This window comes from Coccinella septempunctata, chromosome 4 (assembly GCF_907165205.1).
Source record: "Coccinella septempunctata chromosome 4, icCocSept1.1, whole genome shotgun sequence".
NCBI lineage: Eukaryota > Metazoa > Arthropoda > Insecta > Coleoptera > Coccinellidae > Coccinella > Coccinella septempunctata.
Window position 1 is genome coordinate 8,301,833 of NC_058192.1, and position 27,510 is coordinate 8,329,342.

The 27,510-nt window shown below is 37.0% G+C and overlaps 3 protein-coding genes and 1 non-coding gene across 12 annotated transcripts in view; 3 read left to right on the plus strand and 1 right to left on the minus strand.

The window, feature by feature from the left end:
- The window catches only part of LOC123311059 (leucine-rich repeat-containing protein 4C), a 34,087-nt gene extending 23,701 nt beyond the window's left edge, over positions 1-10,386 (minus strand). For 2 of the 4 annotated variants that reach the window (XM_044894818.1, XM_044894817.1), the window contains exon 1: positions 10,095-10,383. The gene's annotated coding sequence lies outside the window, so the exon portion shown is untranslated. Of the gene's footprint in view, positions 1-10,094 lie in introns of all 4 variants that reach the window. The other 2 variants (XM_044894820.1, XM_044894819.1) reach the window with 1 other exon arrangement.
- The window catches only part of LOC123311058 (rab3 GTPase-activating protein catalytic subunit), a 40,016-nt gene extending 25,310 nt beyond the window's left edge, over positions 1-14,706 (plus strand). The window contains exon 3 of the mRNA XM_044894816.1: positions 13,204-14,706. Coding sequence (XP_044750751.1) covers positions 13,204-14,467 — 1,264 coding nt within the window. The 3' untranslated portion in view covers positions 14,468-14,706. The remainder of the gene's footprint in view (positions 1-13,203) is intronic.
- Positions 12,413-12,492, plus strand: Trnal-uag. Its single transcript has one exon. It is a non-coding gene; the product is annotated as a tRNA-Leu (tRNA).
- Positions 14,707-16,969: 2,263 nt separating the features above from the next.
- LOC123311988 (probable G-protein coupled receptor 158) overlaps positions 16,970-27,510 on the plus strand; it is a 50,089-nt gene continuing 39,548 nt past the window's right edge. For 3 of the 6 annotated variants that reach the window (XM_044896149.1, XM_044896150.1, XM_044896148.1), the window contains exon 1: positions 20,742-20,894. The gene's annotated coding sequence lies outside the window, so the exon portion shown is untranslated. Of the gene's footprint in view, positions 17,108-20,741; positions 20,895-27,510 lie in introns of those variants that run through there. The other 3 variants (XM_044896146.1, XM_044896145.1, XM_044896147.1) reach the window with 3 other exon arrangements.

Below are 27,510 nucleotides of genomic sequence, written 5' to 3' on the forward strand. Positions count from 1 at the left end.
CACCCAATGGTTTCATCGGGTTCCCACAAAAAACTTTCGATCGAAAATCGTCATGTTCCACATCATCGGTCAACTTATCCTTCGCATAGAGTTCTCAGCGATGATGGGCTAGTAAAAGTCCATTCTTCGTTACACCGGAAACTTTTAGAACTCTTCCGTCCGGATGAATCTATGTCAACATCGCAATTAAACTATTTCGATCAACTTGTAGTCGGCGAAGAAATTGGTTTCTAAAGAGACTGGTGTAGGGTTATCGATAGATACTTATGAGAACGTGCGTTGAACGATTTAAATGGATCTTTTTATCTTTTTTGTCGTGGTTTTGGGAGATTAGTTTGCTGGAGCATCAACTGGTACCGATTTGGTGAATGCTTCAATTTGGGTTTTTTGGGATCCAATGAGGACAGTTTATGTGGCAGGTAATCGTCTAAATCGAAAACTATCTAAACGATTTGTCTAATGATTTAGTGCAACTAAAGGATAGAGATGCTATCAAACTTTGACTTGGACATTCTTATACCGATTGAGGTTAGATTCAGGAACACTCTCTTTGAACTCTTTAGCATTTCCCTGAATTTCACCACATCTTCACAATATAGATGAGCTAATCCTGCCAGATTTGATCACGATAGCTTCGAAATTACGACCACACACTGACAGAAAACAGTTTCAAACGAATTTTTAATCTATACAGGGTGAGCCTTTGACTCGTACAATTATTGTAACAGTAGATTCTTGAGGTAAAAGAAAACACTTTTTTCCTGTATCATTTTTTCCGAATCGGCTCGGTTTAATAGATACAGGCTGGTAAAAAACCATTTAAAAAATTGTTATTTTTTGTTCTATCTCACGAACGTTTTCAACGAATTAAATGTTTTTCGGTATTTAGTTTTTCATTTGTTTGATGAATCTTTTTCGAACACAAGATATCACCCACGTCTTACAGTTTTCTCATTTTGACTTTACGCACCATAAAAATACCAAAAACTCAAAGAAGCTAACTCTTGAAACTATGTTGCACGCTATCTAATGAATATTTGAACGTTTTGAATTGAAAAATTGGGTATATATATTCTTTTGAATGTCAGCAATACATTTTTAGTTATCAAACAATATAGCATATAGCATATGTATGAGTTTTAGCAAAGGTTAGTGTAACGGGGTACCATACAATTTAGAGTATGATACAAGAGCTTAGAGAAAAACCTCACTAAAAAAACCCTGTCTCCCCGTGAGAAGTGTAGTGAATACAAATTTGTTTACAGAATAAGGTTTAAATACTGAAGGGCTTCCTTTCCATTGACATAAAAATTTCTTTATCCTCTTTCTATTTCGAAATAATATCTGAAACAAAGAAACAGAGCAGAAAACGAGAAAAAAGGCGAATAATAAAGCCTTCATTCAAGCTTATTTCAAGACTTGATGATGACTGAAGAAAAAAATAAATAATCATAGGTACACAACTTGTTTTTCAATTGCATTGGGAGGAATATCATCTCTGCGTCAAAAATCTTCTGCTGATCTTGGTGGAGGATCACCCTCGTCGTTAGAAATGCCTTCAGTACTCAAATTAATAATAGCTAAATCTTACTTTTGACTGGGAGGGCCTTTCGACCAGGTCCAGTCTTCCAAGTGATGATTCTTCTATTCTTCAGTTGTTCGAGGAACGCTACAGGACCCTTATATTGGGGAATCATCTCCCATAGATATACCAGTGGTTATTCAGTAGAAAATTGAAAAAAGAGGGAAGGAATTGAAAAAACTTCTGATACTTTATTGACAATTTGTACTTTGGCTGAATACAACTCTGTTTAAAAGATCCACAGATGTATAGTCTCACAGATTTAGCTAGTTATTCTGAGGGTAATTTTGTTTATCCAGAGGCGGCATAGCACATTATGAAAACTTTAAACGGCCATATATTTTTATCAGGGCCGAATGGGAAAAAATGGTATTGGAAAAAAGTGTTTCTTTTGACTTCAAGAATCTCTTGTTGAAATATTTGTACGAGTCAAAGACTCGCACTGGGTTTTCGATCATTTTTTTTCCAAAATCAAAGGTGGCACATAAAAGGCAACCACAAGGCCACAAACCCACGCACCATATCATGGGTGAGTCTAACCTCGACTAGGAGACCCCTAAAGAAGTGAAACAAAACGTCTGATCGATCCCTCGCGGAAATACCTCTTCCGATGAACACCTGTGCTCGATCCAAAAAAAAAAAGTGCGTCCAAAATATGCGGTCATCGTTCCGCAAAATCAGGTTACGGAGGGCAAGGATGCATTTCGCATGTATAATATCCGAAATACTTCCACTTGACTCGGATCTGGGTTCGATTTCGTATTCCGAGCGGTGGCCCTGGCCGCGGGCAACTTAACCAGCACGTTCGTTGACTCTTAACGGGTCCAAGCCGAATTTGATCGGCGAGCTGCCCGGCTCGACGGTACCCGCGGCCATTTAAACCGAACGCTGTATGTGGCTTAGATCAGCGGCGTACGTGACCGTCCATGTGTGTATGCCAGCATTAGAAGATCCACGATCCGCGTAGTTTGGACCTAAATACAGGGAGTACCGTGGATCAATGGAGTGCCGGAATAGAATGATCATTAATGAAGCACTCGAAGGTCTGTGCTAAAAGCTCCACAAAGTCTTGTTGCTCTAGGTATGTAAGTTCGGTCATATTCAGCTCTTCTAGATGTTTGGAGCTCTAAAATACAGGGTGAGTCTTTGACTCGTACAAATATCTTAACAGTAGATTCTTGATGTCAAAAGAAACACTTTTTCCAAATACAATTTTTCCCGATTTGGCCCTGATAAAAAGATATATCCGTTTTATGTTTTCGTAATGAGCTGTGCCACCCCTGTAAAAACATAATAACCTTCAGAATAACTAGCTAAATCTGTGACACTACACATCTCTGGATCTTTTAAACAGAGTTTCATTCAGCCAAAGTACCAAATTTTTTAAGTTTCACAGATAGGGGAGACTGGGGAGGGTTGATACGTTTTTGGAATATTTATTTTTGTAAAATGAATTATATGAAGAAACAGGACTTTTATAACATTATATAATTCTTCGATTAATCGTTCAACGAAATAAATATAGAATTCTCAAAATATAAACATCCTATTCTGTACAAAACGTTTAACACAAAAACATGCAAACTGTCTCAAGCCTCCCCACATATGGGAGGATTGATACGGTGTACTGGGAGGCATGAGACACATAAACTGAAAATATAAGCCCCATTGTAATCACTTGCAAATGTCACATATAAACATTTTTGTGCCATTTCTAACACGGTCACATTCTTCGTGGCACCATTGCGAGCACACCTGACGCCTGATCCAGAATTACTAGATCAGTAGGTAGGTCAGCAATGATTCTGGTTTGCTTTGGTCCCGTAGGTGCAGAAACATGTTCAGAAGGTAGGTTGGATGGTAAAAACGCCTTTATGTAGGCCTGTCCAACCAGCTCCGGAATATTTTTTAAAGATGATACATGTATCAGACCTCCCAACCCTAAATGTCTCAAACCTCCCTGAAAGCAAGTTTTAAAGTAATTTATGTTTTCATTTTATACCCTTACATTTTGGCAACCTAATAAAACAGTAAATTGAGTAGGTTTATGCATATTTCCCAGTCAAATGTTTGTTTATGCCGAAAAATTAATGCATGATCATAAAATCCTTAGGTAACGTGAGTAAATACTTACAATTTCTCACCTCGAAACACTCTTTGTTGAATATTTCACGAACTACTGTTAGCCTTACAGATTAAGGTCATGTAGTGCTTTCTGCAGGAGAATAGTGTTCACCAGTATATTACTTTTGAAAACGGCTTCAGACCGCGGATATAAGCCTGTATCAAGCCTCCCCATGTATCAATGCTCCCTAGTCTCCCCTACTTTTTGATTTTTACATCAAAGCACTCGAAAACGGTGCATTTTACGTGAAAATATGAGGAATACTTTTATTTTATACAACGTTCATATATTCATTAGATGGAGTCCAACCTAGTTCCAAGAGCTGGGTTCTGTGAATTTGTGGTATTTTTATGGTACGTAATGGTCATAATGAGAAGACTTGAAGACGTGGGTGATATCTTGTGTTCGAATAAGATTCATCAAATATGTGAAAAACTACATTCCAAAATTCATTTCATTCGATAAAACCATTTGTGAGAACTGAAAATAACATTTTTTATTGTTTTTCAACAGCCTGTATCTTTCAAACCGAGCCGATTCGGAACAAATGGTACAGGAAAAAAGTGTTTCTTTTGACCTCAAGAATCTGCTATCAAAACATTAGTACGAGTCAAAGACTCACCCTGTATACCCGTAGAATTCAGCTATTCGGCGACAGTGAAAAATCAGTTGAAGAGTCCTATTCTGGAAGGCGTGAAGTGGGTGCTGCAACAACCCCAAATATATAAGCAGCATTTCCAAGTTGGAGGGTGAAAATATTGGCGAGCTCTAAACAAAAATCCCAGCTTGTTTTCAGCTGCAATTGCGAAGTCCAGAGTTGTTACTAAATAAACAAATATACGTAGAAAAAACGTTAAATTTTTCAAGTAACACCATTGTTATTTATCGTTGAATAAACGGCAAAATGTAGTTTCATCCTAGTTTGAAATCAACTTTGCTTCCTCACGTTGATTCTAGGTTTGTTACACGCAACAAATATCCTCTTTGTAACCAAAATTCTACGGAAATGTAACGTTGGAAGTCATTTTCGAAATTACCTTTTTACGAATTACGAATTTTAGACTTTAATACAATGTATCTTAGTCTTGTCAGCTAAGGTTATTAACCATCAATTTGTCCATTCATCCTGGTCCACTCTTCTATAAACATAAACGATCAATTTTAGTGTCCATTGTCATACGTTTGATGTAACTATGATTAGGTAGGTATTCTGTTTTGAACACCTATCATGAGATATTCCGCCACGCCACTGCCTTATGTTTTCCCCGTGTCCATTCCCCAGAACTCGATCTGTTCATTCATGATGGGATGATTCATTTTCTCCGATTTCGGACGAGAAGTGGGCCAATATATTCTGAAAGCAGGCTATGTGTGCGCACATACCAATTTTCTTCTCGATTACCGCGAGCTCCCTCGGACTTCACACTCGAAAATTATTATTCGACGATGAATAAAACAATAGACAACAGTACACCGTCGAAAAACGGCGGATGGTTTGTTGGCCTCACTGTCCTTCATCTCCGCTCAACATTCTTCTTCGAAATTCTCGACCGATTTCACCTGTTGGATATGGGTCAGCGTCCGTAGTGAACATAACAATATTCAAGTGCCTGGTGTATCGGCAAGAGAGGTTACGTTGACCTGTAGATTGAGCGAAACTTAAGAATTAATTCAACCTTATTATACCCATGGGTATGAACAAAAAGAAGACCTAAGAGGGGTTCGAATTTTTGGATCAAACGATCGTATTACTTTTCTCTGATCTGGGTCAGAAAGTAGGTATAGCAGGGAATGTCTTAAACCTTGTATAGCCGAAGATCCAGGTGTTAAATATTTTCTGGCTGGGAATATGTGCCTTCCATGTTTTTCCTAAGATACTGTCGAATTGACTGTCAAGTCAGGTCTGTTCTAGAGTCTTCACTCTGGGTATGGTGTCTCGAATTAAAGCCCTATGAAAAACCTTTTTTTGTGAAAGGCTCAATCTGTTCAGACATCAACTGGAAATTGAGTTTTAAGCCCCAAAATAATGCCTTAATGGTATCTCCAGTTGCCAATCGATGTCCCGATTCTCAGAGGTGAATATCTTTCGTTTCCATAGTTTATCATCGCCAGTAATTATACAAATTACTCCAGTGCTTCAAACATATCATCATCGAATCGGTAAAAGGGATATACAACGTGAAACAATGACAAACGAAATGGAAAAATGGTCAGACGTCATTGAAGTATTCGACGTGGGAGATCGAACAATGCCGTTGATTTCGGATTGTGTGAAAACAATAAATAAAAGACCCATCTTCATTCTCCACGTCCGTAACCTTTAAAGGATGCACCTCTCCACGTTCACCTACGGGTAATGCCTTAGCCCTGTTAGCCAATTGTTATTATTTATTACCCAATGGCCATATTTCTTCGATAGAATTACCTCTCGCTCCATCTGATTTATTGGAAGTTAACCGGAGTCGTCTTCTGCACACGGTTACCGGATGCTTAATCGGATCTTGACGACCGAACCGAACGAATGCTAGGATTTTTGAGGGATGCTAAGCTTGAAAAGAAACAAAGGGGGATAGCTGGAAATCATCCCCTTTCATAAACGAGTAATGTAGATTGAAAAAGCTAATAGATTTCGATTACGCAGGTTTCATTACGAAACTACAAGGTGTCCCAAAAATGTTTCAATCAAGAAAAGTTACCCCCGTCCTTTTCTACCTAAATTCAGCTTCATCTAGTATAATTGTGGATTACCCATGCAGGCAATGAAAAACGAGTCGCTGTACACATAAAAGTCGGTTGTCTGGTTGGGAGTTGATGCTGCTCATATCACGATGATGTATCCTCAGTAATAATTCTTTATGGCTAGACTCGTTGCTGTAGAATGTTAGTTGTTAGTTGGAGGAATTTAAGGCGTTTCGAGGGTCATTGGGCATGTGTTATTTTAGTATATAGTTTATCTTTGAATGGATTATGATGAGTTTTTATATGAACGCCGTTTATTTTCAGTTATAGGATTCCTTTTTAATAACGTGATTTTATTGGCTTGAAGTTGTGTTGAAAGGATTTCAATAATCGATTTGAGTCAAAAGTCATTCTGTCTGCGAATATTTTGTTGGTTCGATGGAATGTTTGAAAATCCAGGATTTTCCTGGAATCTGCAAATATGATGTGGAAGAAATGTTGAGGGAAAATTTTCACTAACTGAACTTGCAGTGATTTAAAAATGCATTGCTACTTCATTTTGTAGTTCGATTCTTCCCTAAATTCACTGATTGAATTTTGGATTGAAGAGTTCTTTTCTTGCTCTGTCTGTTTTACTTTCCATTACGTCAATTTGAAACAAAGTCAAAGTAAAGATTAGGGAAATTTGAGGAGGCTGACAATAGTTGTTGTAGAGAAGGAATGTTGATGTTTCTTCTGGTTTTGAATTAACATTTTATACAAGGAAATTCCCAATTGCCGAAAAGAAGTTTCTCTTGATCGAGAATGATAACTGAAGTTAGTAACTTTATTTTCTCAATTATTCCTAGTATTGGATATGGTTCTGCTAGATTTTCATTTAATTTTCATACAAGATTAGATTCTGTTCAAAGCATTCATCATTATCAAACCATAAATTAAAATTCAACCTTTTACGTTATTTGATGGTCCTCAGAACACAATTATGAGGTAATTTGGATCTTCGTTAATCCTGATGGAAAATAATTAAGTAAGATAACATTAAAAATTGCAGCATCCAAGTTAACAACCATTTTCTTCATAAATAAGCATCTAGTCCTTGCAAAAACCTTTCTGAATGGACAAATAGTTCTTACAATTCTATCAAACTAACATTCATTGGGTCAGAAGTACGACCCGAAGAAAAATTTCAAGAATGGTGTATAACAATGGAGGAGTCTCAGAATTATAAACCAATTAACATTTCGGTTCCCGAAATTCATACATAAGTTATTAGAGGTTACAAAAGTGTCGGCGGTAGCATTAGCATTAATTACCGTTAAAGTTAGCTGCTTTTCTAACATAACATAATGCAAATGCCGAATCCGTTATATCAGATATGGAGAATCCGATTTATATTACGAAATTTCTTATGTTTGACCCAAAAAGCGAACGATGAATTTTTACGATCGCGGCAATCCTACCTCAACTTATGGATTTCGATCAATTAGCGAGAAGAGTCACGGTCACGTGATTTTTTATCGGGTTCTTTATAATTGGGCGTACCGAGGAATGCAACTGCGTGAAATTGGGCAGGAAGCATTGAGAATTGTTTCTAATTCACCTCAACAGATAATGGGTTAGTTTTACGTACGCGATGAGAATTCTTGAGATGTCCGATTTAATTGGATTTCTGTGATTTCGAATCTTGGACGAGGTCTGGCAGTTTGAGGTCTTGAAAGAAGTGCTAAATTTGAAACTGAAGATGCGAAAATTCAACCTTGTTTAAGACGAATTCAATAAGTTTAACCATCTGGTCCCTGTAATGAAAAAGAGTAGATGAAAAACCCTATCCAAGGCCAAATCATCCTGAAGTTCTATCCATTTCTGACACAAAAAATTCAAAACAACTCAACTATCCTTCACCCCTAGCAAAGGGTGCATGAAAAACTCCTCAATTAAACATGAAGTCACGTTATTCAAAATGGAAATTGTCTGTCCCAGCATTTTTCTACAAGATAGTAATTACCGAAGCTTAAATAGATCACACGATTTTCACAAAAAAAGAGATTTTAAACCACGACACGTTTTTCGCTCTCACAATAAGATCTACAGTTGGGTGAAGGTAAACTGAAATATTTGATACTACCTAAAGATGCTATTGTGATAGCTGAACAAATGTCGTGGTGTATAAAATTATTTTTGTGCAAATCGTATGATCTGTTTTCAGTTCAGTTCAATTTCAGAAGAAAAAAACATGTATACTCCATTCATATTTATTTTAACAGTCGGTTGGCCATGAAATAATTTTCTCAAGTTTTTGTAACTAGAACGGAGTAAGGTTAATTAATATCAATTTTTATTACCGAAAGTGATTGAAAAAAAAAGAGACAGGGTTTCAGGAAGTGCTATTTAGAATTCAGGTCCGCTCATTCAAATAGTTATACCTGATATTCTTAAATCCACAATACGTCAGACGGTAGCGAACATATTCAATGTGAGAGAATTTATTTAATGTTTCATCTGAATCTAAACGACAGCTGAATATTTCCACAATCAGAAAGATTGTGAATGAAGGGGATGACAAAGAATTTTCTTCTATTGGGAGACCCAAAAAAGTGGTGGGCGTTTGAGAATTTTATGTTTGAGTGAATTAATGCGAAAAGTTTACTACAGGATTTTCGATGAATGTCATCGTAGAATAAGTTCCCGAAAATTGATTTTTCTATTTTTCATTTGACTTGTTATACACATTATAAATGTCTTAAGGTACCAATGAATACCTAGTTATTATTATTATATCAATGTATTAAGATGAACAGCCACCAATACGCGCCATTTGTCCTATTAATTGTTTATTCTTGTGAATTTTTTGTTCAAAGTTAATCTTGACTTGAAACTTCTTTTAATTCCTTCTACTTATATTGGTGCGAGATGATTTTTGTTTCAAGAATTTGACATTCTTGTAATTATCTGTGAATTCCCATTCCAACCACTTCATCATAAGCATTTCATCCTCGGGTTAATATTTTCGAAATCTACAACTGATGTAACGTATTCAAACTTTAGCCAAAGAAGATAACGAACATTAACTCTCCTCAAGCTAGTGCATATTATGATATTATACTGATCTCTTCTATTTTCCATGCAAATAACTGGATTTGGTATGCCTTCAATCAGTTTGTATATACATCAATTATGTTCGTCACATATTTTCCGAAGAGATTCGACATTGTGATGAAATACGTAATAACAGAAACTTTTACGCAGAACGGGCAACATAGCGTTGATTTAAAACCCAAAATTTTTTCGACAAGCTTCATAACCCCACATTTTCGTACTATACAGAGTGAAATGTGTCAAATTTCCATGGCCAACCGAGTTCTAAAAGAAAAGTGAATGGAGTATAGGTATATTACGATACGTCACTGTTTTCTAGCAGACCTGGATACACGATATTTTGGTCCCTATCTCAATAGCTCAAATAGTTTTAATATCAGTCCTGATTGAGAATAAAAAAAAAACAATACAATAAAAACAACACAAAAATTGCAGCAAGTTTTTCCCATAAGATATCGATCAAATCAAAATGAGATTTTTGGAGTTGTTCGTAATGAAAAAAATTTCAGCATGAGCTTCTGGAACTGTAATCTTTTCTTGCCTTTAAGCGCCAAAACAGCGCAAACGAGTATCCACCTTTTTCACCCCTCACCAACACTACCCCAAACTCACCTCAGATGGCTTTGGATAAATCCGCTTATAACTCAGAACGAAAGGAAAATCCGAAGTCAGGTCATGACCACAGGTTATAGGCACGTAAACGTAGGCACGGTTACTCGCGACAACCTCACAGCGAAGACTACACAAGAATTGTGAGTACCGGTACCGATTGCGAGCACGGATGAGTGGTACTACTCAGGTGGACTGCTGGTACTAACGCGGCTTCTTACTAGATATCTGCACGGATTATTGGATCCTACCTTCCCTCGTCATCCACCGTCTTAAGACGGTCGTGGAATGCTCGTTGTTGTGGTCCATCCCATCGTTTGGATCGTAATTAAGATGCTAATAACGTCTGAGGCGTTGGGGCGCTTGTTCAAATGGTGCCTTTCGATGGTTGGTGTCGGATATTGAGAGAGAAAAGGATCGGTTTGGTGTGTAAGTTACAGGAGGATCGGAATTTTATTATTTTTGCGAGAATTACGTCCAAAAGTTTCTTGTCACTTCTCCCCTTAGCTATCCCGAAAGTATTGCACAAGTTAGGAGAGCCCTATTTTTTATTTTGGCCAGGAGGCCCCTTATTTTGGTCCCAAATGTAGTCGTTTCTTTTTACCTCGCTTTTGTTGTAAGGCAAGGAAGTGTTCTATTGATAAAAGTTGCAATAAGTTGAATGATGCTCTCATCTTGAATTAGACCACTTCAGAAGTTATTATAAATCAGATCTCGAAAATTATTACGATTTGAAAGGGGGGTTTTCTTATTGGAAACAAGGACAATCACAGAAGAAATTATATTTGGTAGACCAAAGATGACTATAATATACAGAACAGTACAATTCACCTCTATAAATTTGAGTTTTTTTAACAGATCTCGATCATACATCAAAAGCTAACATCAGTCATCAGCTTTTGATGTATGTTCGAAATCTGTTAAAGAAACTCGAATTTATAGAGGTGAATTGTACCGTAGTGTTCTGTATATTATAGTCATCTTTGGTCTTTTTTAGGCCTGATGAAGTAGATGAAAGTCTACGAAACGTAGCCAAATATAATTAAAGAGTTCTTCTGTGTTTGTCCTTGTTCCCACTAGGGAAACATTTCCAATTCACCCTGAATAATACTAGCAGTAAAACGGAATATCGGAATTGAAGAAATTCATCACTTTTTTCAATATTTCTCTGCTGTTAGTGCTAATTTCAGTATCCACCTTTCCCTGGGATAGAAAATTGTAATTTTTTAACTATGGCTAGTGGCACTAACATCAGCGCCTTTATTTGAATCGTTGAAAAAATATCTTGAACCAATTCGGGAATTTGTAGAGCTAGAATTTTGAGGTTGATCTTGTTAGCCTAGATTACTTTCAAATTCTCTGAGCGCACACTTCTTCCGAAACAATCGTTACGTCCAAATCGAAATGAATTAATTGGTCGAGGAAAATTATAAATTATTTATCACGTAGTAGTTAAATACCTAACTGTAATCCGTTGCTCATATATTGTGATGGTTGTTCGCTTGACCCCATAACGAAATTCAAAAGTAATCGGTTCAATCCGACTCAGATTCATTTTTGGAGCACTCGATCGTTTAAAGGTGTAACTATACCAGGAATGTGGACAACAGTCCTTATATGAAAAATTCAGTCCGGCCCTGATGATGAACATCGAATACCAATTGATTGCAGGGATCATATAGCAATAGTAGATAAGCTCTACTGTATTTCCATGATGTTCATCGATATTTTCGATTGCATTCATTTTTTTCACTTTCATCCATCGTTTTACTCGAATATCAAGTTGGCAGAAAAAAATGCGAATTCGGATTTGATTAATCCGCTTATTTACGTTTTTGTTCCACAGACGAATTATAAATTTTCCAGATTCTAACTGATTATTACTGCTGAATATGAATTTTGTACATCGTGCCCAAAAAATTCTAATAATTTAAAGGAATACATGATTCTACAGACCTCTCAAATTATAACAGAATTTGATCAAAATAATAATAAAAATAATCTCCTTTCCTGGAAGTTTTCAGGATAAGGTCTTGCAAATCGAATAATATTTGACCGCAGGTTTCTTGAACATCGTGGAAGCTATCTTCACCTTCAGATTCATTCAAATTTGGAAAACAGCCTATATATCAGAATTTGGCACTCCTAGACATGGAGGTTTTTAGTGATCCTCTAGATGTTCTCTGTCTCCCATGAAAATGTTCCCCATCTTATCCGGTTCATCCTGTATTTACTCTAAAGTAATTATTCAAAGGAAATTGTATTCTCGAAATGCCTTCAATGTATTATGACACTTCCCTCATGTCGCAATGTTATCAAGAGGCAGCGTGGCCGAGCGGTCTAAGGCGCTGGTTTTAGGCACCAGTCCGAAAGGGCGTGGGTTCGAATCCCACCGCTGTCAAAAAGTTTTACATTTAAACTGTTTCAACTTCGTTAATCCCGATTGTTCGACTTAGATTCTATCGTAGCTTTCATGCTTATACGATTATATACCTGCCCTAGGGTAGAAATAATATATACTAGGTTTCCAGTCAGTCAACTGAAAATTTTCCAGGAGTTTCATTTTCATCAGTGACTGAATATTACAGGGGGACTTCTTGCATCTGGTTGTTATTTTTTGCAAAGGTAGGAATTACCTTTTTGCAATAGTATTTCAGCTATACAAAGTGGGCATACAGAAGGTGTACCACAAGGATCTGTCCATGGGCTGTAGCGCAAGTGTAAATAATTTAAAAGGGTCAATTCTAATAGAGCTCAATTGATTCAGGGTGATTGGTGTTGCATTCCGAGCTTGCGTTTACAGCTAACCATTCAAGTTTTTGCTCTGTGGATATTGGTCAATTGACGCATCATATCGAAAGTCTTTTATCGATCAGAGAAGAAGGAAAATGGATGTTTCAGTATCAGATATTGAACTACATAAAAGATGATCGTCATTATGTATTTGGTATTGTTTACTTTGAAGGCGCATTTGAGGTTTTTCCTTGGGAAAAAGGCATCATTTACAAATCTTTCATGCAATTGGTAGCTTTTCTATGAACTGTCCCCATTTTATCATCTAACCAGTAGTTTTTTGAGTTTGCAACCAGCTCAACCATCTTTTCTTTTCCAGATTGTCTCGAGATAATCCGGATTTGCGTACGTGCCTTCTCCATCAAAAACTCCAGATGCTGAACTGCTGCATCGAAAGGAAAAAATCGCGCGAAGATTCCCAGAAAGAGCTAGACTTCGATTCCGCTGAAGGTTCATCATCCGACGAAGAGTTCTTCGACTGCGCGGAGAAGCCTGTCGAGGAAGTCAAGAAGATGCAACCTGTCGGCAGACTGGGCAAATACGAAGGCCTGAAACTGATAGAAACCGGGGAGTTCTTGTATATCCCGATCACCCAGGAACCAGTCCCCAAAACGGAAGATCAGCTGGACGAAGACGCAGACGTCCTGCTCAAACTAGGTTCTGACGCTCAAGGATCCGAGATGCGAGCCAAGCTGATGAGCGCGTCTCTCCTATCCGACATGGAGGCCTTCAAAGCTGCAAATCCGGGCGCCATTTTGGAAGACTTCGTTAGGTGGTATTCTCCCAGAGACTGGACCGAAGCAGACGAAGAGGATCAGTGGGGCCAGAAGAAGGGCGAACTGAGTAAAAGAATGCTCATCGAAGACAACATCTGGGCGCAGACGTGGAAAACGGCCAAACCTGTACCTGCCAACAAACAGAAACTACTCTTCTTAGATACCACAGAAGCGGAAAAAGTCATGCATTTCCTCGAGTCCAGGACGCTCCAACAAGTTATAGAACTATTGATTCCGATAATGTTGCAGGTTGCTGTTTATAGACTAGCGGAAGAAATCCTTCCTTTCGAAGTGGAGCTGCCCGATGGTTTGGAAAGGTTGCGGAACGTGATCAAACTAGCGGAGAGGATGACTAGAGAAAGTAACATTTCACCGCGTAAAATCGAGGGCATCGCCCAAGAGATGGCGCAGCTAGAATTGGACATATCGAAGATACACTCTTTGTCCTATAAGCTCAACCCTACCGGTGCTGATTCCAAGGAGACGAGGGAGCTCCTGAGGGATTTGGTCAAGAGAAAAGAAGTTCCCGTCGAGAAAAAGTCTGCAATAGGAGAGCGTTTAACCAAGTTATTTTATGAGGCTCAACAGAGGGCTAATCTGGTTAAAGAAGAACTGCCTGAGGAGGAAGCAACACCGTTCTCTACAGACAGATATCCGCATCCGTCTATGCGAGAATTTGTCCTGTGTGTTAACACTAGAAAACCGGAATTTTATTCCTCGTATTGTCCTCAATACTTGAGGGCCATACAAACGAACGAAGGAATGAGGTTAGCCGGGGCTTTCAGCGAGGACATTTGTTTCTTCTGAAAATAGGATAGCTGCTATATCGAAATGTATTCATATGCTTTATTTTTTATTGATATTTTAATTTGTGATGTGCGTTTGTTTTTTACATCGAATTATTGTGAATTGATTGTCTTGGTGAGGGTTCTCAACTTGTTGCAATGTAGAAATAATATTTTTGGATTGAAATTATCTCGTTATCGTATCATATTTATAGTGTATAGTGTTGAAATTTTATAAATGAGAATTCGAAAGTAAAGTCTTTTTGTAGTTTTTCTACCCTATTTTTGATGATGGAACATTGCCTTCTGTATTCAATTGGAGATTTCAAAAAGTCATGAAAAGCAAAGGCGACCTTGCCAAAACCATTTACCAACTCCTATTCTTAAGGCTGCTAAAATGCCAAAGAGTGAATTGTAAGAATCAGGAACTGCTATTACTTACAAATAGTAACTGATCTCATTGGCCTGAAAATATTTGAAAAAAGTCATAATTCGAATTCATCAAGTTTAATCATTTAATCCATAAAATAAAAAATCCCATCAATGACATCTTCAGCAGAAAAGGGCTATCCTTTTCTGGAACAAAAAGTTATGGTTGCTATTCGAAAAACTCAACTACCCCTGTTGATTGAGGTGCACAACAACCTCCTCAATTATAAACATGAAAAGGGTTGTTAATTGGAATGAAAATTGACCTGTTCCAGTATTTTTCTACAAAAGAGTAAATGACGAAGGTGAGGGTGTATTACTTTTTACTCACTGTATATTCTTCGAAGAAAGGAAGAAACATAAAAAGAGTGGTCTCAAATTCACTTTGCGCCTATCTCCTTATATACACCACTTTGAGAGGGTAGGATGTAAAAACTTTTCTACTTTAATTGTTCTGCGTCGGTTTTTCGAGGTGTTCTTTCATATAAAACACATTTGAGATGCTCTCTGAAAATATCACATCGATATAGGGGAATATGAAAAAAGAAGAGGTTTAAGATATTCAAAGCAAAATATGTTTTTTTATTTGATTCCCTTTCTTTAAGGATATCTAGGAATAACCATATATTCTGAGCAAATATATGGAATTTCTTTCTGATTTATATACTGTAGACTCAAAGTTTTCCAAACAGTTCTGAATCTGATTGAATATAGAAAGTATTAATTCACAGAAGGGTCCACATTTCACATGCAAACCTTCCATGTTGATTGGTCAAAAAAGATGAGGATTTTTCCAGGAAAAAGATTCGTTTCTCGAAATAATTTGTCCAGAAAGAAGCAATGCCCATATTCGAAGTAAATTCTGATGTCCAGTTTTCATCGGGAAGACTTTTCAAAAGGCTCCATCACATCATGGAAATGTTTCCTGAATGTACGCATCAGTATCCTGAATAAACATATCATCCCTCGCTGGAAACCCGTGTAAAGTGGACTTGATACTCATGCACATATCTGTACACAGTGTTTGAACATCTCTGTTTCTGACAAACCAAGGACTCGTAAAAACTTTCGTCTGCTACTCCTCTTGTTTGAATAACTGCCAGACCGTTTGTTTGTCGAGCAAAAATATGAATTTCTGGAATTCACGTCAGTATCAACCCTCGATGCAACATTTCGATTGTAATCAAATCAGAAGGCTAATAAGTGATAACATTACACGAAACATGTTATTTCAATATAGCGTCAAATCTTCCACAGTTACATTTCATTTCTAAGGGTTATTATATCCTTCTTGTCTATTCTCTTTTCGACTACACTACCATTGAATCCTGCTATAGATTCTTTTAATAGTGATTGCATGAACCACCTACTGGAGACCTGAAAACCAGCTCTCATTTCCTTTCCATACCAATCATCTCATTCATGTGCGAAAACAAACAATTGTCAAAGATTATTAGTTGGAAAACTATTATTAGAAACTTATTATGATCCTAAGAGTTTGTTTTTATAACAACGGTTTCATGACCTCCAAATAAAGTTGATCTTTTCGAAAGAGCTTCATATACATACTTTGAATATTCTACATTATTTTGGCATATATTTCAAGGGCTAAATACCTGAGAATACAGTCGATAACTCTCAGTAATTTAAAGATATGAAAATTTTCAAATAACCTGAACTATCCTGTGAAGAAGAAATTCCTAGATGAATAAATGAAACGTTGTGTAATATTTCAATACTATAGGCACTGATCCTTATTCTCCGCCAGATTGAGACAGCTAACAGACTCCGAACGAAGACTTCAGTAAATCAGCTCAGAAAATATGCAAATATAAAGCGGGGCTTCGATGCATCCTTACGTGAAAATTACTTTTCCGAGCGCACGTAAAGAAGGGGAACATTTGCAGACGGTGATACAAAATTGAATATTTCAAGGGTATACTGCTGGAAATGTATACTTCCCCGAGTAAAATAAGAGCGTTTTCGGCTGTTCTGCCAAGAAGAAAACGGAAAATTCGCCATCCAGCAGCCATGGCAACGTTGCCTGTGCGCGCTTCAGATTTCCCAGATGATCGCATTCTTGCCTCAGTCCGCGGTTTTGTACCTCCCCGCTATGCAGTTCTGAGTTTTCCAGCTCCCGAGCAAGTTTTCGCACGTTTTATCTGATCGACTGTATGCATCCTGGATAATATGTTCTGTTAGTGGAAAAATTGGTTCTGTGTCATCTCGATATGTGAGTATACCCTTTAAAAAAGCTCTATTATTACAGATATAATTACTTGATTGGTTGGCTATAATATAAAGTAAATTTTGAAATCAAGAAAATTCTTTATGAAATTCATATCCAGCATTAAATTCAGAAAAATTAGTTAGGATTGTTCGAATGCAGCTGGAGGAATTTTTTGATTTTGAACGATAAAAATGGAATTAGAATAAAAACGAAGCAAATATTATTATGTTTAAGGATTATACTCCCAACTCTTTCTGAGTTTTCTATACAGAGTGTGAATGAATTGTTCGAAAATAATTCAAGGGATAATTCCTTGTCAAAAAAAAGTGTGGGTCTTCCATATAATTTTTTCAAGCAGCCCCTGCTAAGATACAGTTCCCTAAAGAAAACAGGAAAGTGACAGAAATGAAATCAAGAAAATATTCCATGGAAGCAGAAATCAATCAGAGAAATTTGGTGCTGTTCACCTATAATTGCAAGGAGTAGGAAAAACCACCATTGAAAAATATTACTTTTTGATAACTTTTTTTGAATTTTGAACAAATAAGGTTTCCTGTAATTTCTTGCTTGAATAACCAACAAGTAGTGAGTCGTATAGGCTAGAATTATCTTCGAATTTTCATGGAGTTCGGTCTTGACGAATTTTTAAGCGACCCTATCTTTTTTGGAATTTTTCGAAGGTCAAATTTTGACACGCGTATCTATCAGAAAAATGATAGTAGATCTAAATGTCATACATATTCTTGAAGAGCAACTCTTCTTGTAATAAATCTCGAAACTTCATCGAGTTCAGTGCAACCCTTCGATCAGGACGATTATTCAACTGACCATATCTATTTGGGAATTTTTCGACGGTGAAATTTTGACACGCGTATCTTTCAGAAAAATCATCGTAAATCTCAGTGGGATGTGGGATACATATTCTGAAAGAGCGACTCTTTTAGCAATGAATCTCCTGATTCAAGAAGAAATAAAAGATCCACAACTCATGTTTCGTGCTCAGAGACAAATATATTTTATGCCTTAAAACTCCAAATAGATATTATTACAAATATCTCGTCCGACTGTGAGAATGAAATACCATTCTTCTCGAATAATGGAAGATATCGTATCCAACAAACTAGCATTGTCAAATTTATCGGTCAATCTCCTCTGGATGAATGCGGGGGCAAATGCTGCGGAAGCACATGGAAATGAAGCAATAACCAGAAACAAGAAGCACATAAAGAGGACTGATGCTGATTCCTATAAGACCATATCAGTTTCAATAACCCCTATTCGCCAAGCGAAGATATAGTGAAACATCCAAGAATTTTTTCATTGGAAAATTCACGACCGAAAAAAAGGCTTACATGGAGAGAGATTTTCATTATTACCATGCACAATGTCGTTGAAATTTATGGATGGAACGGGAACGAACATGAAATTCGCTTAGATCCTTGTGCGTGGGCTGCGAAACCCCAAATTTCTGTTGTTGACGGTATCGAGTAGGGTGGGAATAAAGTCATTTATTACGTTCATATTTCAAGAGAACGGTGGGGGGAGTTTTAGATCCGAAATAATACGGAGGATTCTACAGCCAACCCGAATGCAATGCCCTCACAATCTCTCCTTTTCTCTCTGTGTTTTTTTCTAATTAGACAGGGTGTCCCAGACCTTTTGAGCACTCTAAAAGAATACCAGAAAAATCTGTCCCCCCCCCGAAAATGTCTTTTTCTTTCGAAATAACGATTTTTTTAACACCAAGTTACGTTTCTGAGGATCACGGTAACAAATGTATAGAATATATCAGCTTTTTCATGCTAAAATATTCTTCAAAGAGTACTCCAATAGAAATGCCAAAAATCGTATCAATATCTATTGTCATTATAAGGAAAAAACGTATCTTCAATTTATTCACAAAATGTGATCATGTGATCATCCATTTTGTCAATGTTTTCGTGAGAAAATATATATGGAAGCCTTACTGGTCAACTATTCAAAAAATATGCGGCCTTAATCCAGATTTCAAAATGGTACGATGCTGCGTCATAACTTCTGTCTTTCACTTGATTATTTTTCGAATTTTGTATTGGATGGATTATTTCTCTAGTTGTGATTGATGTTTTTCTATTGTCCTTTTCTTGTTACGATAAAGGCATACCCCACTTATACCTCTACTCAATCATTAGAAGGAATAAAAATCAATTAGAAGGATAGCCTTGTCTATACTGAAAAAAACAAGAGGAATCCATTCGATTAATTGGACAGCACTTTGAAGAAACTAGACACTGTTGAAGGATGTGTACACAATGAAAGAAAACAAGAGGTGAATGGTTGTTGACAGTATGGATTGAACAAGCTCGAATGACGAGTGGACAGATATTTCTACCTTTTCAGGAGGTATAGGTTTGCGTCAGGAACTTGAAATGCCCTTTTGCTTGAATTCTACAAGAAACTGCATCGATGGAATTTTGCGAGATTAATTTCGTATCGGCTAAAATCCTAGTAAATCCTCCATTCCTTATTCCCATATTTCTCACTGTTGAGAACGAGTATTAAGTTTTCCTATTCTTTTCTCCAATAAAACTCAAAAAGAAACATACTCCATCCTTTCCAAATCATCTAGTTCTAATCTGCCCGCTAGAGTTCCTTATTTTTACTTCAATAAAGCAGATCGTAACATCGAAGGAAATATAGCTAATAAAGCGTTGCTGAATGACATCCACATCAACAAGCTGAACTTTCTCCGATATTAATTTTATATGTTTTTTACGAGCTTCCCAGCTGGACAGTCGAATTCTACAAGGCCCTGATCTGTCAATTCGGTTAGTGAAACTGTGGATGATAAGACGCATCTGGCATTCAATAACCCGAATGGGCAGACATTAATAACACTTTCTTCGCAAGGACTATCAGGATACGTCATTACTTCGAGTCCTCTAGCGAACACATATTCCGAACAAATATCAAAATATAAGCAAAAGATTGCCATGTCAGTTAGTAGTGGAAGGACGTTACACAGCTTTCCTCCTAGGTGTGCTACATTGAATTCTCTCAATATCTCTGCGAAGATAAATAACAGTTTTTGCCACAACAGCCCCAGAGCAAAATAGCTATTATTTTTTGTTTGTATAATTGTGGAATTTAAAAAAACTTCCCAAATAGCCCTGATTTGCAAGATTATCATGCAAATCCATATCAGTGTATCCGCTCTTATCCTTCAAACGAAGCTGTTTGCGAAGTATATAATCTAGTGATCTCTCTGACAGGGTAGGGAAAATTTCTCTCATAAAGACTCGAGGAAGTGAAGCGACATGTTCATAACATTATGGATCTGGAAAACATTGTTACCCACCCTACCTAATAATAGGCCCAACATGTCCTCTAATCTCTAATATACTTATCCAATATTGAAATCACTCAATAATTATTATTATTATTAGCGTTTGACATCTCCTGAATACCGTTAATTTGTCTCGAAACAATACTCATTCCAAACGTGTCAGCAATAGTGTACAATATGGTAAGGTACCTATTGAGATTCAAGACAAATAACAATTAGCATATTACGTCGATCTACGGTGCCCATGATTGTTGACTCGAATCTAAATTAAGATTCATTGTAAGAAATATCCGAGGATTGTATTTTACGTCCATGGGTGTACAGTCTTCTTTTGATGTTAAAAATATACGGTTTGGTCGATGTGTTACTTTTTAAGTTCGGTGGCAATCAAACTCTCATTCAAAACTGGCGAATGCACAATAATAGTGTTGTGGAGCATTTTGGATGTTGGACATATATATTTATGTAAGTCCGGTAATATGATGATCTGAATTTGAATACCAAGAATGTCTATGAGTTATTCCTCGTAATTTTTATGAAGGAAGAATGTATCAGTTTTTAAAAGAAGGCTAAAATACTAATATCCTCACATTTCCTATTGTTTGGTTGAGTAATGTCTCTTCTGTTTTCAAAATCTATACTCTATCATCTTTTTTTCAGCAGAGAATCACAATCAACCAACTTAGAATGAGAGAATAAGGTGAAAGTTCACATATCTAAGGTGGTAGAATACAGGAATACAGGTTTATATCGACCAATGATATTTTCCTCTTCAATGGCCGAGTAGCTGCATATTCATGAAGAATCATGTAATATTCAGTTCATCGGATACACGTCTGATGCAGAAATTAGGGTGGTTTCTTGAGTATGCAAATAACTTGCCTTTCGGAGAGGGAACTTTGGGAGGTTAGAATAGAAAATAATTGTTTAGGATAACGCCAGAAAAGGTCGCAATTTGAAACTTTTTCCCAACGATATATTCCCTTCAGTCTCCTCGAGAAAATTCTTGAATTCTTGAGTTATAAATGAGAGAAGCATAAGGGTATACTGAAGCTGAAAATGAACATACTTCGCAAGTACCTACTTTTGTTTATGCCAGTGAACATTTCGATTTATTTTGATAACATAATATTAAATCTAAGGACACCATAATGATTTAAAATAGAAAAAAGTTTTTTTGGGCTTTTAGAGATATACCTACAGCAGCATCTGATGAATATTTTGATGTCAAAATTGAATAACTGAATGACTGCAAACAAAATAAGTGAATCTTTGCATATATGAGAAGAATTAAGATGAAAATTGATTAGGTAATGTGAAAAAACCTGAAGCAATCAACTAATTTTTTCCTTTTTCAATTCTTTTCGGGAAATATTACGAACTGTAAAGATTTAAAGCCATGAGTTTCTCAGGTATTATTCTGCAGAAATTACCACGTGAAACTCTTTCAATTCTCATTGTGAGAGCTCAGATTTACCGAGGAAATAAATTCAAAGCTCGATATCAAAATTTAAGGAGCAATAATTCTCCTCCGAGTTGAACGTATCAAAATTGAAATTCGAGTAGTATTGGTTTTTCATTTCAGTAGAGGTGTTATTTATTTACTGGCATAGCAGCCCAGGAAAGCGGATTTATAGCATCATATCGGGTTTATTTTCACCATTCAGTATAATGTATCAAATCCGGTGATATTCATGCGCTGTTATGAAGAAATATATTTGTATGGCTGTATCAAACAGCATCAATCTTTCTTTCCTGAGAATATTTTCATATCTTCGCCATTCCCATTGGAGTAAGACGGAAATATATACTGCGATTCAGCACACCAAAACACCCTATAGTTATTCTCACTTCCGAGAATCATTTTCGTCTGAAAATACGTCCACATATTGTAAAGGTTTCAATTGTTCCTGCTGCAGTAAGAATTCACTTGAGCTTTATAGCAGCACCAACATCTACTTTACCCTTGAAGAATGGCCTTTTCTCAGGTCCTGAAAGTTTTACTGCAATTATTCTTGAGTGCGACTATTGTTTCGATGCTAAATTAAAAGGGCTCAGTCGAGGCACTCGTACGTTGTTTCCCGTAGAATCTTGAACAGAAGATCATCTTGCGAATTTTACTGCTCTTTATGAATGATGAAAACATACGACTGATATATATATCATTCTCACTATGGATGTGACATAGCAGGAAGGGAAAACCGTAAGGCAACAAATTGGTAATTGCAATCCCATCAGTATGAACTATGACATCTTCTTATCTAGAAGCTCACAATCTGTAAGGGTGTAAGGTACCTTGGAAATTGGGACTCGCTTGCTGCGATGCCAAGAATGTCACTCAAGGTTGGAACTAAATAATTCTCTGGCCCTCCTTCAAGTCGATTTAGTTCCGAACAATATACATAATTCAAATACATACATTACTGCAGTCGTATCTGAAACTCCCAGTGAATTAGTGTCATTTGCATAGAGACGTCTTAATGATTTTCCTGAAATTCATACCTAAAATAACTGAATATTCCCAAATTGATCATTATCCAATAACTCCTTCCTCACTCCGCAGAGAAATCAGGAATATTTAATCAAAAATCAGATAATAAAACTGAAAAAAATTTGAAACTATCAACATCTACGCTCTGATTTTTGTCCGACAAAATAACCTTGAAAATTGCCATGAATTCCTCTGGTGAAATTACCAAGATCGCTACACCGACCATTCTGTTTATTCATAAGACTGAAGACTTTTCTTAGGAAATCACGTGTGTTAACCCCTCATTTCTTTTCTAACTTCCTGAAATATAAATACTTCTGATCGTTTCACCCCTGCAGCTATGTCATGGAATGTGAAAATGACGGAAATGAAGGTAATTGAGATTCACGTCACGTACAAAAAGTTTAACGAAGTATTCTCGACACTTGTGATAAACCCGACCCATCCCTTTCAAGTTCTGAAGTAGGTCGAAAGGGGGCTCTTTCTATTAGGATATTAGGAGAATCTTTACAAACTCGTGAATATCAAACATGAGACAGTTAGTGACGTGTAGAGATTGTGATTAAGTAAGGGAGGTTGGGTTGGCTCTTGAACAAATCTACCTGCTACAAGCCAGTGTCATGCTCATCAGCATATTCTCTCTAACAAATCCATGAGCCATCTTTCTGTTTTGTGTTTCTTAGTAAGGACTGAAATGAAAACGAAGCTGATATCTGATGCATCAGCCTTTCAACAATCCCTCCACATACAAATCCCTCTCACGAGAAGACCCGAAGAAGAAGAAAACTGGGACCCTACAGCAGCTTACGTCTTTTTTTAATAAGTTATGGGAGAGCACGTAGACCGTTGAACTTTTTATTCAGCCTTCACCCTGTTGAATTACAATTCAACAGAATGGAATCCGACTATCGTGAAAAGGGAGACCGTTGAGGTTCCGTATATATGAATGCCCTAATTCCGTATCTCTCTGCTGATATTTGGGTATCTGCAATATTGGCGCAACCTTTTCGCAGTTTGGCCATGACGAAGGACGTTTAATCGATAGGAAAGCTCATCTGGAATGTTGATGTCAGTTTTAGAAGGTCGTTCATGATGAGTAAATATCGAGAGGTCGAAAAAATTCTTCTTTAAATGGGCGCTTGAAGCTTGACCATAATAGCTATCAGATTTATGATGTTGAATCACGAATAGTAGCGAAAAAGTTCATGGGGTAACTCCCAGTCAAAAATAGCCTAGACATGGCACCTGCGAAAAGTGAAATTAAGCAGACATTCTATGGGTCGAGAATGCTATAAAAATACTTTGGTGGTGTTCCCCTATAATGTCAGCATGATATCCGCCTACTAGGACACCTTATTTGTTCAGTAGCATCAAGCTATCAAAATTAATTTATCGATAGTATAATATGAATAAGTAAGAAAGTGTCTTTCCAGAAAAATTATTCTTTCAGGAGCTATCTTTAAGGGGATGTTACTGACAATATAAGCAGGCCCGCCTTCAAATTCTTTCGGAACTTTTCCTTTACATCCTGTATATCGTTACGTATTAAAACCAGAATAAGGAATTCCCTCAAGATGTTTTTTAGGAGATTCCTTATATCTATAAATAAAAGACGCATGTCATTGCTTGCTGCGAAGAAAACAGCGAACAACAAGTGAATTACGCCTCACTTCGGAAAAGTCGAGATAATGGCTTCATTACACGAACACAAAGACTCGTGAAAGAAAATGGCTCGGGGATGAAAAACAAATAACATAGGCGATGTTTCTTCGTATATTCCAAGTTTAATGCGAAATAAACATCCTTTGTTGGAAGGGTGGATGTCAGTATCACCGTTAGGAGATCCTTAATCGAAATTTGATTCACACTGAAATCAGTATTCGAACGAAGGATCTCTAGTGGAAACTATAAGGCTTATTTTAGCTTCCATCTTCATGAAAATGGGCACTGCTGAGAAAATACTCTGCGTTCAAATATTTTTTCGTCAAGTTGGATATGGAATTTTGAGTCAGATTAGAGAAATGTAAGCATTCACAGACGATTGGTAAAATTCTTGAATGAATCGTGGTATTATGTACATTTTTGGTATTTTCAATTAAGTTCTACTGATTTAAGTAATATGAATGAATCACAGTAAGAATCGTAATGTGATCAATTTGGTGAGTGGATGAAGTATTACCAATATTTTTTTTGATCAAAATGAGGTTCTTTCACAACACACTAGATCAAACACTCTAGCATGATTCCTGAAAAACAAAGAGAGATGATTGTTCAACTTCTGATAATAAAAAACAAACAACATATTCTGAAAGATCAACTCTTAGTGATAAATCTCGAAATTTCATCAATTCATCGGTCTTGACGAATTTTCGACTGATCCATCTTTTTGGCAATTTTCCGAAGGTCAATATTCGACACGAGCATCTCCCACAAAAATAAGATGTAATATATCTAAATGTGACACACTAGACTGATCAGTAGATCAGTACAGTAATCAAATTTGCATCCCTAATTGATGGCATTAGTTCCTAATCTGATGTCGGAATGAATGCCAGATTCATGCAAATTTCGTCAGATTCCGCCCTAATCCATTCAAAATTATAAGATTATGGAACTACAATTCGACTGTGGCTATATCAGCAACCTTCACACTTCTGAAAAAAAACCATATCAACTAAAGATACTCTGGTTTTGTTAACTGATCTAAATAAACATCTTGAAGCGAAGATTCGTGGAATAAATTGATGAAAGTTCAGCTATCCCGATCAATTGTTGAATAACCTAGCTTCGATGCGTTGATTGTGCTGCAAGATGGCGAATGCGCTGGTCAAATTGCACGAAATGTTTTCTCATACCATTGATTCAGTTTTGATAAGAAATGACGGAAGTTCCTGTTTGTAGGAAATGTTTTCTGATTGATTCAGTTTTAATTGGAAAGGATAGAAGGCTACTTGATCTTGGCTCAGAGTGAGAAACAGTAAATTCTCATCTCTTCTGTAGAAAATACAGGAACAGGTCCATTTTGTTTTTAAATGCAACTTTTCATGTTTAATTGAGGTTTTTTCAACCTCTAAGGCAGGTGGAGGGTAGTTTTTCAAAATGACGAACCGCAAATGTGACCTGGATACCTGAAAGCTCGATTATTCAGGCAGATCGAACTCTTTTTTACTTTCACACTGGAGGAAACAGAGAAACCGAAATGAAGTCTGCTTCATCCGTCATCCTCGTTAGTTGACAACTCCTGAATCACCAGGCAGGCTCAGAAAAAATTCTCTTTCCTCACTTCCCCATTTCTCTGTTCGACCCCTTTGAAAACGAGGAACGTCTCGCTTGGGGGGATGCTTGGGGTGTCTACGACTATGTTTTCCCTTAGCTGGGCACCCACACGTTTCAGAAGCGCTGAACCCTGAGTTTACTTTCAATTATATTGATTGATTCCGACCCAAGGAGCACTTTATCAAATCTACGCCAGTTTGATGTGTGCCTACTATCAGTTTGTGGTCGATAATGGGGCTGGATTGAATTATATTGTTCCGTCTTATTATGACAGAATCGGCTATTTAGATAATTAGATAACGACCCTACACATTGTCCGGGGAAGGACAAGGTATCCAATGTTGCAGCCCTTGTCAATGGATCGGTTTGCGCTGTATTGTCCATTGTTTATCTGGGGCAGATTCCAATGGGGGATGGGCGAATATGAAAATCGATGTAGTCACAAAGCCAGTTGACCGATAGCGGGAAAAACCTTTCATTAGAAGCCATGTTTATTGGAAATTTTTCTTTATTTAGGACCCGATGGAACTGGGTCAGTTCCCATCTCAGTATAGCTTATAATTCAGAAATAATGGCCCTGGAACAAAGCTCAATCAATGCTTTTGTTCATGGCAGTTCATTTTTCTCTTGGTTGGAAACTATTACAGAAAATTTTCAGGGAGTAAAGGAGCAAAACCTTTTCCAAATAATTCCATCAAATATTCAGTTGGCATATAGAGTTTCAACATGTAGCATTTAGCATAAACTGCTCGTCGAAAGTTAAGGAAATTTGGGTTTATTTGGGTTTTTTATTCAGCCCTTATTCCGTTTTTTCACCAGTTTATTACCGACTGCTAGAGAAAACCATTCTCTATAGAAATATAGATTTTTCGGTATAAAAATTTTCAGGGTTACATTGCAGGCCATTGCATGGAAAAAAACTTCCAAGAATATGGTAACTTTTCGCTGTGAATCTCAGCAAAACCAACTTTTCTCTTAAACAACCGTTTCACGTTCTCCATCCGACTAATTAAGACCTCTAACGTCAAGCAAACAACTTTACGAAAAGGGAAAACTACAAGTTGGATCCAACGAACAATACTACGTTGGCGTGGAGTGAGCAATCAGTAGCCACAATGTTGTTTTCCACAAACTGACTACATTTTCAGCAAATATTTCGTCTTTCCTGATGAGGTACACTCTGAACTAACTTGAAGACAAACTTTGTTCCTCCCCTTGGAGAAAACAGTTTTTTATGAGGAATTATGAATGAGGGAACATTGGTTGCGAAGCACTCTAGGGATGCAGGCTTCTCTATGGCAGGTATTTCAAGGA